Raw genomic sequence first — 15,108 nt, 5'->3', positions numbered from 1 at the left:
ATTCACTTTTTACGCTAATGATATCTTAACGTTGAGAAAGTCATTTAATTTGACTAATTGCAACATTAATTGGTGGAAAGTTCGGGTTCAATGCGTAGGCTGTGATACGCCTGATTTGTTTTTGTTTAAAGGAAACCTTTAATCCTTTCTTTATAAAAAAAAATAATTTTGTACACAGTGCTAACTATATGAAGAATCTGTAAACTTTCTGAAACGGTACGTTGTATGGAGAGCTCGGAAATAAGAAATAGTTTATTTTACATATTAACGTGTTCGTTTATTTGCAAAAAAATTGGTACATTCAGATTGATTGAGAGAAATAATAATATTATAATAGGCATGCAAATGTCTTATTATCACAACAATAAGAACAGTTTTATTGCAACAACTTATATACGTAGATTGTACCTTTATTTAGTTCAATAAACATATTGTAACATGAATAAACATCTAATGACAAATAACCAATTTGTTAGTGATACTGGAAGGATCTAGCGTTTGTGAGCTAGTGCTCATAGATTTATGTAAAAGGTTAACCAAAATGAATAGTGTATCTCAACGATTCGTTGCCTATTGTATGTGTATAACCTTTAGAATGTAAGTACAAATATAATTGTTTTGCGTCAAATAAAGTGATTTTTATTTTTAGTTAAGTTATTTATAATTGTTGTCAATATGGTCTAAATACTCTCCCAGACTATATAGGCACCTTGACTTTAAAAATTAAACCACCTTTCCCTTGAAAGCAGTGATCTATCACTTCTAGGAAGGTAATTGAATAGTTTGATAGCCACGGCTTAAAAATTTTGAAATACATCGTGGTATATCCTGGCCCGTATCTTTAAATGTTTTGTTAAATTTTGGATACTTTTTTTACAGTCATAACAAAATTAAGTAATTTCAAAATTTTTGTGAGTTTGACATAATATATAAAATATATAGAGCTATCATTTTATGTATAAAACTGTTCGTTCTGACAGATTTATCATCGCGCGGATTAAAAAATTGAGATTTGGTCTGCTGAAAATGAAATTAAATGAGTTATCAAAGATATGATGCGAATCTGGAATCAAGAGTTTTTTAAGTCAAGCAGTTTTTTTTTTGCTAAATCGAATTTAAATCAAAAGATATATAGAGTCCCATGGAATTCATTTTCCCATCACATTTTTCAATCAGCGATACTCCTCCGTTAAAGGCCGTCAACGCATCATCATTGACAAATTAGGTGTCCATGAACTGCGGATACCCAACACGCGGGTCATTTGCCGCTTGTTTAGGAAAAAAAAATCCAGATCTCAGAACATTTTATAGGCACAGTTATTTAACTCACACAGTCTCTCTTTCGTGTAAAAAATGGACAATAAAAATACACGAAACGAAAAAAAAACATATAGGAAGTATAAACATTGCAAATTACTTTTCTCGCTACGTTACCTTAAATAAACAACATCACACAATGTGTTCATTACACAAGACCATGGCCTAAAGTGAAGTCGTTATTTACGACACAGTACCTCCGCTGCAATTTACGAAGTTGCACTGGGGAATTATATATTAATTTATAATATGAATAAACTTAGATAATGGTTCGGTCAAAGCACCAAAACATTGTTCAGCAAGCATTCAAAATTAAAGTAGCTATGATGATCGCCAACCTTTTGAAAAAGATGGCACTATAAGAAGAAGAAGAAATTTTATATATATATTAGTAACTTTAAACAACAAACTGATACTGAAGTGTCACAATGCACTGGAGGCATTAACCCTGTTTGGGTTACCCTACAGTGCGGACAGACCAAAATGGCACTGACTTGCGGTCAACCGTCAACCGCTCCGTTTGATCTGGAGCTGCGGCGAGCCGCACCGGTTGAATGATGCAGCGCGCCGCGCCGCGTCCCCTCCACGCACTCGGCGCGGTTAGCCGACAGACGTCCTACCTACGTCGTCACATATAATTATTTAACAAATGTAAACAAAATATTGTAAACCTATTTTAAAAGAGTAAACAATAAAAAAATAAAATATGTTTATTATGGAACATAAGATACATGTATCACTTATTCCACGTCATTAAATTTGAATTTGTAATATTTCAAGAAGCACTGACGAGTGACGATTGCGGCAGACCGCAATAGGACCGCAATAGGGACGGTTAGCCGGAATACGGCATGCCGCTACGGAAGACCGTATATACCGCGGCCTACCGCAGCGTCACGCCGCATCACGGCCAGCCGCTAGTGCGTTGTAGGCCTTAAAACAATAACTGGGACAATTACGGGCCATTATTTCCTAAATAAATATCTTTTTGTCCTAGGCGCGACAGACAGCCCCATGTGCACAGGCTGTTGCAGCGTAGAGGAATCAGTCACCCACGTAGTCCTGGTGGCTAAACAACGTTCATAAATCCTCGGAGCAGTTAGGTCGCTCCGTGAACTTCTGTGCTTCTGAAGGAGGTAGGCTGGCTTAGTTAGCCAGGGCTTTATGCACAACGGACCTAATGTCTATGGAGTCTAAGTGTGGAAACTAAATCCACCAACCTTAAACTTTAATTTAGTAATGTTTAGTTGGACGCGCTAGTCTCAAGAATTATTGGTACCTAAAGTAAAATTATATTGTGTTAATTGACAAGGCTTCCAGAAAAGGGGGCAAAAGGCCGGCAACACACTCGTGCCCTAGGCGAGCGATGAGTGGCATTAAAATATTATTAGTCTAAATGTATACTAGACATCATTTAATAAGGTTATATAATCTCCTAAATAAAAGTCATTCAAATAGTTATTCGGAGTCATCGGTGTAGGTATTTCAATAATCATTTGTCATTACACGCGTTGCCGCGTCTATCACCACCCGCTGCGCCTGCGCATCGACTAATATATCTATATGTGAACCGCGGCGGTCACTTTGTAAAATCTAGCGCGCGTTCGATGCTATGCGTTTGAGTGGTATCGGACTGAATCCTTGAATACATTGCGGAAGTTATGTTTGTGTGTTGTATTACAACACAAAACTTTGATTATGAACGCTCATTAAATAGAGATCCCAAAAAAGAGTTTAGACTATGCGGCAGAGGGGATCCAGCGTAGAAAACTAGCTTGATCGGTCCTCTCTCAATTTACTCCACGTAATTCCAGCTTCCTTCTAATGAAGTTTCGTTGCCAGGTCGTTTTTGGACGGCCACGTTTCCTTTTGCTTTAAGTATTCCTTAGTATTGTGACTTGCGTTCCTCCGGATGGCCCACCCACTTCCACTTTTGGCGTTTTATAGTCCGATTGGCACCTCATTTCATAAGTAGAGATTATCTCCATAATATTCCGAGGATTTGTCGAAGGTAGCGGTTTACGAAGTTGTTGTGTGGTGCTCTTTTTATCTTTTTACCGTCGAAAACAGTTTGCAAAAATGTTGTTAAATAAATATAACAAAAATAATACATATTTGAATATTTTAATCAATTTCATTGCTTTTTGTCATTTTACCTCGTTCAATTAAAGTCATACCACTACACAAATCAATTATCCTATATAATTAATGCTTTTAATTTTAAAGTTAAACGGAATAATTATGGTGATTGTCAAAATACTGAATCACGTTTATTTGTATGTGCTGCCATCTTTCACTCAGTAGCAATACATTATGTATGTAGCGGTCTTTAGTACTTAAGGTCGATCATACAAGAAATATTGTTTTGTATTTTCTATACTGCCATCTAGTAAAAAGTCATACATATGACTACGTAAAATTACTGCTATAATTAAAAATATTGTCGAGAATTGTTACCACATTTTAATGGAATTATTTTAATTTGTGCATTGTATATTAATTCAGCCTTTACCTCGATTTATTTATTCTATATTTTTTTTAAAAAGTTTACTAACATTAACAATATTCCAGGCCAATTGTCAAACTTTTCAAACTGTCAGTAATATCACAACAATCAAATTTCATTAATTTGCAAGTCTGTGCAACAAATACAAATTACACAAGTATGAGAAATAAAATTAATTATAAATTCCTTTAACTGGGGATATTTATGTTGTTATGTAAAATTATACATGTTAATATTCACCTTCATTAGCTTTAGTTTAATAATAGTCGAAGCGAAGAGAGAAATGTTATATAGTCGACAATGAAAATTATCACCTGAGACTGCCTAATAATAGTATTTCTTCATATTACACTTAATTTCAAAATGAACCCTGCAGCCTATCGCATGATTGGTAAAAACCTGCGTCTTAATTTCTATATTAAAAGTTTAGGTAAAAAGCTTAACTATAGTACAATAGATGCTATCGACACATTCTCCTATCTGGGCAGACACCTCAACAAAGGTGATACTATAATACCTAGATTTCCACAAAACCTGCATAATGATTTCACTAATAATGATGGATACATACGAACTTATAAAACTGATCTCTCTAAATTGTCCGGAGTTGAATTAGACAACATTCTATTAGAACTAGAATATCAAAACAAAGATAAAGAAGTAATACAATTTATCAAGGAATGTGTTGAAAATAAAATAACTATTGGAAAAGATGTGATTAAGAAACTATTTAGAGTATACAGTACAAGAGCTAAAGTTGAACTTGTAGAACTTTTACAAAAGTACTGTTCTAGGATCACACCTGTCTTGTATAAGAAAAATGGAGAATTTGTTCATTATGTTGCAAAAGCCCAATGTATGAAAGGTAATTCTGATAAAGGACTGTCTATTTTACTTGATGCCTATAAAAAAAATGTAAATCTAAGAGGATTTTACAGGATAATTTTAAAGGAACTAATTCAGGACACAGTTATGAACCGATCAGAAGCTTCCCTTGTCATTTTTAAAAGATATGTATTAGAATTTAGTAATAAATGGCAAGAAAATTATCCATTGATCTGTCTTTGGCATATTTGCTGGAAGAGTGATTGGTTCTCTGATCAAATGTTGGCTGATGAATTATTGGAGACATCTAAGACTCTCCAAAGTATTTTAGCAGACATGTAAGTTTAAAAAAGAAATTGTATTTAAATATTGCTATCTATTATTACTTAACAGTAACATAAATAAAATAGTATTATTTTCAGTGTTATAATAGGTTTCTTATCTATGTAGTTTTTTAGTCATGTACAGATTTTTGTTACTAAAATAAACATAATATACATTTTAAGAATTAATAAAATGTGTTATAAATTATGTAATACTAATGCTTTTTATAGGTCACCTACTCTTTGTCTTAGTATTTTAAAAGAATACAATGAAGATGCTGTTACAAGACTCATGCAGTCACTATTAAAGTACAAAATGATGGATCAATATGCTAATGTAATACAAATTCTATTTAACTTCAAGCGTAAGTACTTCATGCTTATATTTCCACAATGGTGTAGTTGTTAATGCTTATGGTGTAATCTAGAGGTCCCTGATTCAGGTTTATGGCAAAATCAAAATTGTTCTTCACTCAAACAAGTTATCTTTAAAACAGAGCTCTATGCCAGAACACTAATTACATTGGAAGTACTAAAAATATATTATCGAGTCCACACAAGTTCATTTAATAATCAATCTTAGCATAAATATACATACAAAGCCTCTTTAGATTAATTAATGTTCTGGTATTTGAAATAGATATAAGTTATTGCTACATTTCTGATAGCTTGTATTGTGTGAACTAGATAAGTCACAGTTTGCTTTTGTTCCTTAACAAATATGTCTGTTTCTTATCCCTGATGCTTCATTAGGTTAATCAAATAAATATTTATAATTAATTATAAATATATTGGAGTGGCACAAATAGAGCTGACTTCCTTCTTCTTGCATATATTTATTTAGCAGCCAAATGCAACAAGTTTTTTTTGTTCAGGGTACAAGTTTTTCTTGTTGAAGACCATCAATTATAATTTTAAATTAATTATATAAATTATTATGATTATTTTTATTCTTCCTGCACTTGATAGTGTTTTTATTACAATATTATTTTTAAAGGACACAGATATTAATAAGTTAATACATAATATTCCATCTATTAAATGTAATGTCATGTTATTATTTATAATTTTTTAGTAAGAAACAAAGATGTAAGAGGCTGCACAGAGATTCTTCGGAATTGTGAGGTGCTTGGAGTTTCCATACCATCATACCAGCAGAGCCAGTTCATCAAACTTATGATTGGAAAGGAATGTGACAAAACAATTCCTACTAAGGTTGAAGACTTTAAATTTAAATTTTAGTTTGTTGTCCAAAAAGTCTTTAAAGCTTGCTCGCTACATGAGTCTGTGACATTGTCGTTTTTTCGTAAAAGCAACACTTTTAAACCGTACAATGTGAGGTTTAAGATATATCAGTATTTTGTAATTATTTAACTAAATAAAAGAGTTTTGGGCTATATGCTACATACATATATATATACATAGTACTGTAATAAATATGACACATTTCAAAGACAAGTAAATTAAAAAGCATATTAATTTATATGAGAGATGTGGGCTAAAACATACATTTTGCATGTTTATGTGTAATTGTTGTATTTATAGATATTGTTAATAGAGAAATAATGAATTCTATATTCATGTTTTTGAATTTCCAATATGTTTTTATTAAAAGTTTTGTTACTAACAATGATAAGTACTAGAAATTGTTATTTGTATAGCAGTAAAATCATGTTTTACATCGTCAGAATTGTATAGTATAAGATTTAATAGTAATTCTGTAAATAAAGAAGATGTATTGTACATATTGTCTGTATAGTATAGATAATAAATTGGTTACACTTTTTCTATATCTTTTGTTTAAGTTTCCCCTGTTAAAAAACATTATCTAACTTAAGTTACCTTCTACGGCTCAATAGGTGGCGCTAGTATCATCTATCGAAAAGCTACGTTACTGTTTTGTATTCAAATATATAATAAATTCGTTATTATTTTATAAGTAACCAGTAAGTAAGTAAATGCAAATTATTATTTTTTGAGTTGGCATATTGGTGATGGCTGGCCATGCGTCATACTCGTGAACAGGTGCTACTTGTGGTGACTGGTCGTACTTGAATTCGTGTATGCGGTGATGTTGGTTATTTCGACTATGTGTGTGTGACGACAACGAGCGCCTGAAAGCCTTCCTCTCTAAGGAGATCGCTCCGGAACAGGCCGGTTTTGTCAAGGGGAAAGGCACTCGGGAACAAATTCTCATTTTACGCCAGATTTCCCCGTACTAGACTATCTAAAGTTAGTAATTCTTTTTTGGGAAAAGGGATACTCTTCTTTAATAAAATCCCAGAAGCTCTTTTATCTCTGCCTTTAAATAAATTTAAGAAATGTCTTAAAGAAAAGGCTTACTATAAAGTCAACGATTATCTAGTTGATAAAAGGGCCTGGGACTAGTGCTAGACAGGCTACTTCTAATTAATTTGCGATATTTGTTTTAAAATAAGTGTTGTTTGATGATTTGCTATTTTAAAAGAGTACCGAGAGTTAATGACGTGGAATAAGTGATACATGTATCTTATGTTCCATAATAAACATATTTATATTTTATTTTGAAGACACTTATATTCCCCATATTTCTGTACGCAGCTGAAACGTGGACCTTGCGAGATGTGGAAAAGCAGAAAATAGATGCTCTGGAAATGTGGTGCTGGAGGAGAATGCTTGGGGTTTCGTAGACCGAGTTTAGTACAAACGTCTCGATACTTCAAGAACTCGGTATTAAACAGCGTCTGTTCTCAACAGTACAATCTCGCATCCTTACATTCTTTGGACACGTATCTCGGCGTGGTGATTAGTCCATAGAACGCCTTGTCGTCCAGGGGAAGGTGGAAGGCACTAGACCGCGCGGAAGGTCACCTACGCGTTGGACTGACCAAATCAAGTCTGCCGTAGGAAATTCACTTAATCAGTGCAGCAGGATGACCTCTAATAGGCAACGATGGCGAAACGTCGTGAAGCGCATCACATCTGCTTCTATTACCACTACTTCATAGTGATCACGACCGCCCTGTCAAGAGTGTACCGGATAGGAAGAAGAAGAAGATTCTATTCAACGGTGCAACTTTGCCTTTGCAACTCATGTCAGGGACAGAGTAACGTAAGTAAGGTGGTACGACAAATAAAAGATGATCGACCCAGGTATAAAAATACTCGTTCAATTATAAAATCAAATACAATTACTTTCAAACATACAACCCATTTTTTACTCAATAATCAAACTTTCATAAACGTAAAAATTACAAAAGAAACTCCGGGTTATCAATAGAAACATTATCTTTATTGAGATTTTCTAATAGGTACATAGGTATTAATTAGAAAATAAACTTAACAATAAATATTTTTTAATACAATAACATAAATCGGCTAAAATCTTGTTACTTCGCCATCACGTTTATTTTCTGTGGACTGCTCTTGCTGGATTTCCTTTCGTCGAATGATGTAAAGCGTTCTAGAACAAAAATGTTTTTTATTTAGTTTAATAGGTACTCTGTATGTTATGTACTAGTTTATGTCAAGGCCAAGAAGGAAATACACCATATGACTTTCATGTCACTGTCAAAATTACTGAAACATTTGTTTACGATTATTTTTCCGACCCAAATATCGGCCAATAGAATTGCACCATTCGACGTCACGTGGTACAACCTACATGGTATTATACTGATAATTTTTTGTGAAAATTTTCTCTGGTCGTTGCTTCAAGAAAAGTATTAAGTAGTTGTTTTATTCATTATGAAATTCTTATTTGTTAACTGTACATTTCGTCTCATGGTGCAATTCTATTGGCCGACATTTGGGTCGGAAAAATAATCCCCCGAATACCACACGAGCTTCAAAATTATCTTGTGGTATTATAACTGATAATATTTACCACAATCTGGCGTTTGCTATTTTTGTATTTATTAACGCAGTGAGGTCATAACTACTAAATGATAGTGTTAATAACATTAATTCATGGAAGTTCTTCCTAGTAAAACCGCGACGTAAGAACATTCCAACATTGTGCCAATTTAAATAGTTTGAAAATAATATCTAATAGTTAAGTGTTATAAAATTGCAAAAGGAATTAAATGTAACTGTGCAATGTGTCGTGTTTTTTAATTTAAAATTGTGTGAAAGTTACTTGTAAATTTATCTTATCTGTCCACGTAGAATTATTTTTAATAAGAAAACACAGTTCAAGGCTGTTCCTTTGTAGAAATGTAAGGGCGTGATTGACCGAAGGTCTTTTTTTGTCATTATGTATTGCTTCGGCACGTGGAAATATCCGATATTACTCATATTATATATTTGTAAGATTTATTTCAGTGGTCTTAATACAATATAAAGTAAATTCATTTGCCTACTATTCACGAATGTATGTTTGTTTATATACTTTATTATATTTTATTTTTTCTCAATATTATCGTATTGGCATAATATACCGTAAGGATAATGTATGTATTTCTATAAGTTAATAATAATAAATAAATTTTATCAGCTATGTAGGTCGTATTCGTCTATAAATAAAATTTAAAAGAAAAGAATTCTGAAAAACCGAAATGATGAATCAAACCAAGACTGACGTCAACCCTGGATAATAAGACGATTATTAATTTTGGGCGGGAGTCATTATATGTATGAGAAACGGCACTAACACTTGCAATATGTTATGTTTTTTTTTTAGTTTTAGTAAGTCGTTTTTATACCGTGGCGATAGCGGAGATATTATATAACTTAAGACCTTTGGAAACGATTAGTTACTGTTATATTTAATTCTATTTAAAAACCGCGTCAACACGTAATTACAGTATAATAAAACTGAATTACGTTTTTATAGAACTGGGAAAACGGGCATCTGCTGTTTAGTCATACCCATGACCATGGAAACTCAATGCCAGAAGGGTCGCGAGTTCGTTGCCGCCCTCTTTTCTTGAAGTACATCTTCTTACGTGGGACTTAAAGAGGTATTATAACCTACATATTTTAAATTCTTTACGATTGACAGTACTTACATATAAATTAGACTAGCAGGAACTGCTAAGCTGGCACTGATGAGATAGAAAGCTCCAGCGAACGTGGACAATGTGCTCAAGTAGACCTTGCTGTAGACCGGCGAATATATTACTGGCACCAACGCTTCCGATATGCTGATTAGAGAGCTCGTTTTACCTGAAAAATAATATATTTATTATTTGAATGTAAATATTATAACTACATACATGGACCTAAGTTTTCTTTAGGATAAACAAGGGTTATTTGTATGTAGGCACCAGGTAGGTTTGATACTTAATGTTCGTGTATGACCTAATAATCTATAGACACTTTGGTCTTTGGAGAGAAGAAAATCATTATTCAACAGCAAATATGACTGCTCTCAGAATGTTTTTTCAATATACGATGCGACATTTTCTAATTTATTTTTAAGACTATTACTAATCAGGATACAGGATTAATTTTGGTTGCTATTTTGCTCAGATAACTTAGTGAATAAGATTACAATAACTTAAAGAACACAAATTGTACATAAATGATGATAACTTTAAGATAAGGTGAGGATAGGATGATTATGGATCACGGCGGAGCATACTGTGGCTGAGTGTGTCACCTGGACAAGGGAGCGTCATGACCTGGTATCGGTCATAGGGTCGGACCTCTCTTTACCGGGTATTATTTTAGCTATGCTAGGAAGTGAGGAGGCCTGGAGTGCAATAGTCACCTTCTGTGAGCATGTAATGCTGCAGAAGGAGGCAGCTGAGCGATTGAGGGAGAGGTCTGGGGATGACCGTAGACTGACCGGTAGTTCAAGGCTGGGGGCTCGACCTCGAGTGGCCCGGAACCGCAGGTCTTGAATGAGCTCTCTATGTCGGATATAAGCCCTGGTCCCTTGGGTAGAATGCCTAGCGAACCCCGAGGGCCCATATTAAGGGCATGTGAAGGGCTGAGGTGTTTTTAGTGGGTGGGGTCTCGCTACCCCTCTGAATAGCAGAGGGTTTTGAGTGTAGACCCAGCCCCATAGTCCCCGCGTCAAGCTCGACATCCGTGATGCGGGCCTGCGTAAGCGCATTTTCACCTCGTATAAAAAAAAAAAAAAAAAAAAGGATGATTATGGATAGCCCCTTCGGTTGAATGCCTTGGCGAAGCCCGAGGGCCCATCTTAAGGGCGTGTTGAGTGGTAAGGTGTTATTAAGGGGTAGGGTCGCGCTTGCTCTCTGAGAGCAGAGGACTTTGTGTAGACCCGTCAAACTCGACATCCATGGCGCATTTTCATTTAATTAAATTTTAATATTAATAATTTGTCCCGCGTCACTTTACCATGTTGCCCAGCAATGGGCAATGTATATGGATTTCCCAACGTAATAAACGTTTTAGGCGAGAATTATGGAGAAATTATATCAAGCATTAGTACAAATATCTATCTATCCTATGTTTCAGTTGCTTGTAGCTGTAATTAAAAAAGTATCCAATCAAAAAAGTCAATTCGGAATATGCCACCTTTCATTAAAATAGTAATTATAAGTGTAAAAGTTTTTTTTACAAAATTCATATTAAGTAATTAGAAAAGGTAGACTTTTTACATTTTATTATATTTTTTAACTAAAAATTTAATTTTGAATAAGATAAATAAGAAAGAATCGCATTGTGGTCAGCAATTATTATAATTCTTAATTACTTATATTGCGTAAATTCAAATATAACTTATTAATTACAAATAACAGGTGTCTCAAAAAAAGTTTACATTTATTTATTTTAGCGTTATGTGAAAATGTCAGACGACTTCTTGATGTAAGGGACTTGTCAAGGCATTTCTGATTTATTGTGGTTGATAATAATGATCAGCCTTCTGTCGCCTACACATGTCGTTACTAAACGTAATTCCTCGGCGTGAGAGATGTATGTCTAACGTAGTCCTTATTCACGTTGGTTCATTCCACATGTATTATTTTTTCATGGGCTTGTAGTCTATTAATAAAGAGTAATTTTTAACCCACTTTACGAAAAGCCTTGTAAAACTTTTGTATATTTTATTTGGTGACTAAGTGTGACGCCCTTATGTCAAAATCCAATACGTTTTTGTCTTACTTATGAGTAGTAGGCCTATGTTGACTCTGAATCTGAGTGTGGGTAAGATGGAAAGTCGAGACTTAGTGTGAACTTACTACTTAGGTATTTTAAAAACGTTATGCATTGATTATTCCCTAATCTGTAGAGTAATATAAGTGCAATAAAGTTCAAAATCTAGTTATATTAATCTAGCTTTCTGCATAAAATAAATAAATCAGTGGCGCTACAACCACTTTAGGTCTTGGCCTCAGATTTCTGAATCTGTTTCATGATCATTTTTTAATCGAATAGGCAAGTAGGTGGTCAGCCTCCAGTGCCTGACACACGCCGTCGACTTTTTGGGTCTAAGACATGTCGGTTTCCTCAAGATGTTTTCCTTCACCGTTCGAGCAAATGTTAAATGCACACATAGAATAAAATTCCATTGGTGCACAGCCGGGGATCGAACCTTCGACCTCAGGTATGAGAGGCGCACGCTGAAGCCGCTAGGCCAACACTACTGCATAACAAACAAAAAATGGTTACAAAAGTCTATGGAAATAAAAATGTTCATAATTTTGAACTTGTTGAGTGTAACGTGCTGTCTGCGGCGAATCAGATTTTCTGCGGCTCTCAATTGAAAGTAATATTTTAATTTTCTTTATTCAATCTTAGATTATTACCGATGTTATTACTGATGGCGAAATGTTACCTAGGTAACATTGTGAATAAGCAACAAATTTTGGTCGTAAAAAAAAGTTTTCAACAAAGAATTAAATCGTATGATTTAGTGATTAAATTTATAATATTTGGCATTTAAAATCGTGACTACCATTACTAAATTAATTACAGTTTCTCTCGAATTAAAAAACACTGACAATACGGTAGCCAACTTTATGTTTTAAAAAATGTTCACATGGTCACACGTACTTTTGGTATAGGTATACCAACTTCTTGAGTTCGTTTTTATTGTATCACTAGCTGGCCTGGCGAACATCTTACCGCCTAACAGTCTATTCTTTATTTTTTTTAAATAGTTATTCTGCTATTCGGGACACCGGTCTAGCTAGTAAGATAAAAAAAGAAACTTGATAAGACATTATGTCAAAAATAAAAATTTACCTTCCCGGAAGCCCTCCACTAACACTTGAACTCTATGATATGGTATTAAAGTTCAAATTGACTTTTAAGTACTATTACGAATATTTTGTATGGGAATATAGAAAAATTGTTGTTAGACTTTTTCACTCACTTTTTTTTATTTTTCTCTCCGTAAGAACCATCCTCGTACTTCAAGGAATATTATTTAAAAAAAGTCAGACAAATCGGTCAAGCCGTTTTCATGTTATGTCGTGACAACGGAAAACGGGTTTCATTTTTATATATATAGATTAGAAACCTCTTCGGAACCTAGAAAATTATTACTTGGCTGAACATATTGATGCATTGCATGAATTAAAAACATATTGATCTGTCTTTAAAACCTATAATTATAATTCAAATAAGATATTTTATACGCATATTGATCACACTTCTTTGTTTAAAATAAAATATAATCTATTGTTAAATAATGAACAAAGCAAGCGAGAATACAAATCTAATTTACAATATAAACAATACCCGTGCACAATTTGTTAAAATTGATAACGAAGATCAAAAATACATCAAGGTTGTTAGAACTTTATTAAATGTTTCAGTGGATTGTTTGTTAATCACACATTAAGTAATAAGTCATAATTATAATGCAGTTTGTGCCAAAAGGAGTTCTCTTATCAACAGAGGGAGAAAATATCTGCCCCTACCCATGACACCATGAACTCCCACAGCATCCGAAGATACGCATGGATTTTTGTGAGGTGCCAGCCGGCTAGCGTGAAATAGGCTCTTCTTACTTATCAACCTCGAAGTCGACTTTACAAATAGTTAGGTACTAATAATATTAACTGTATTGGTAACAATAAAATGATTTTATTCAACTAAATAAATATATATCAAAGAAAGTAATAAACTAAGTAAAAATTGGTTAAGTTACGCTAAACAGTTTAGTATAACTTATATGTACACTTATTAAAACTTATGGATCATCATTCATTCCACTGAGGAGCTCAGATGTCATAGCTCTCCTTGCCGACACCACACTTGAGGCGAATAGGTCAATATCACAAGTTAGACTTACTCGCCGCCCTAACCATAAAGCTGTTCTCTCTGTAATTGGTGTTAACTTTCGGTGTGTACAATAGGTGCATATTTTTTAGCGTCCTATTATGCACACGGAGACACAACTTACTTAGTAGTTCAGGACAGTCAACTTTACCTGTCGCTAAATTTATTAAATATGTAATATCTGCAATCTCACGACTAACTGAGAGAGGAAGAATGAGGAAATGGTTACATCTAGTTAAGTAGTCAGCCAAGAAAGTCTTATCTTTATATTGGAGGTGTCTGATAAATTTCTTTTGAATGAGTTCTATACGATTGCTATAAACGGCATATTGTGGGTTCCATACTTGTATACACGATCTCTTTAGTTTACAGGATCTGAGAAGAGCCCAATGTGTCGGGTTTTCTTATTACCGAAAATGTCTACAAAATATTATAGAGTTGAAATTCGTATCTGAATGGGAAGCCCTCTGTTAGAAGCCAAATATACCACTGAAAAATGAACTTCTTTGCTGATGCTGGTTCAAAGGAATACTTCAGCTGGAAGATGATTCCAAATGAGTAATAAAATTAAAACAAAACTTATATTCATCATTTGGTATGCGTACCAATTCTTTGAAGGCCGGCACTTAAAAAAAACTTGCGAGCCTTCTGGCAATGTGTGTCTATGGGCGGCGGCATCACTTAACATCAGGTGAGCCCGTTGCCTCCCCGTTGGCCTCCTATTACATAAAAAAAACAAGGAAGATTTTTTGGTTTCCAATTTATCAATTTCGAACGAATTCAGTATTTCAGACTTATGAGTAAGTAACAATCGTTCTAGACCTTTTCATCGATACTTCAACTGGAATATTACTAAATTAACATCTTTTAATTATAATTTGTAATGTAGTCATGGCGTAAAAGATACGGTTAATTGAAGTTAAATAGAAATAAGGCTTTTTTTTGTCAAAAACAAAA

At 33.9% G+C, this 15,108-nt stretch overlaps 2 protein-coding genes across 3 annotated transcripts in view; one reads left to right on the top strand and one right to left on the bottom strand.

The window, feature by feature from the left end:
* Positions 1–3,942: 3,942 nt before the first annotated feature.
* Positions 3,943–6,761, top strand: LOC125062034. Its single transcript, XM_047667646.1, has 3 exons — positions 3,943–4,986; positions 5,203–5,336; positions 6,047–6,761. Exons 1-3 carry the CDS (start codon positions 4,187–4,189, stop codon positions 6,211–6,213), a joined length of 1,101 nt encoding a protein of 366 aa, XP_047523602.1. The 5' UTR covers positions 3,943–4,186; the 3' UTR covers positions 6,214–6,761.
* Positions 6,762–8,220: 1,459 nt separating this feature from the next.
* Positions 8,221–15,108, bottom strand: part of LOC125062917 (proton-coupled folate transporter-like) — a 28,828-nt gene continuing 21,940 nt past the window's right edge. For both annotated transcript variants that reach the window (XM_047669130.1, XM_047669132.1), the window contains 2 exons: positions 9,960–10,116; positions 8,221–8,413 (listed from right to left, as the gene is read on the bottom strand). In XM_047669130.1, coding sequence (XP_047525086.1) covers positions 8,329–8,413; positions 9,960–10,116 — 242 coding nt within the window. In that variant the 3' untranslated portion in view covers positions 8,221–8,328. The remainder of the gene's footprint in view (positions 8,414–9,959; positions 10,117–15,108) is intronic.

This window comes from Pieris napi, chromosome 2 (genome assembly GCF_905475465.1).
Source record: "Pieris napi chromosome 2, ilPieNapi1.2, whole genome shotgun sequence".
Taxonomy (NCBI): domain Eukaryota; kingdom Metazoa; phylum Arthropoda; class Insecta; order Lepidoptera; family Pieridae; genus Pieris; species Pieris napi.
Note: the sequence above shows the minus strand (reverse complement) of the source record. Positions and strands in the feature narration are given on the sequence as shown.

Coding starts and splice junctions, on each gene's coding strand:
- LOC125062034 (XM_047667646.1), top strand. CDS start 4,187: ATGAACCCTGCAGCCTATCGCATGATTGGTAAAAACCTGCGTCTTAAT. Junction 4,987..5,202: donor CAAAGTATTTTAGCAGACAT/GTAAGTTTAAAA, acceptor TGCTTTTTATAG/GTCACCTACTCTTTGTCTTA. Junction 5,337..6,046: donor AATTCTATTTAACTTCAAGC/GTAAGTACTTCA, acceptor ATAATTTTTTAG/TAAGAAACAAAGATGTAAGA.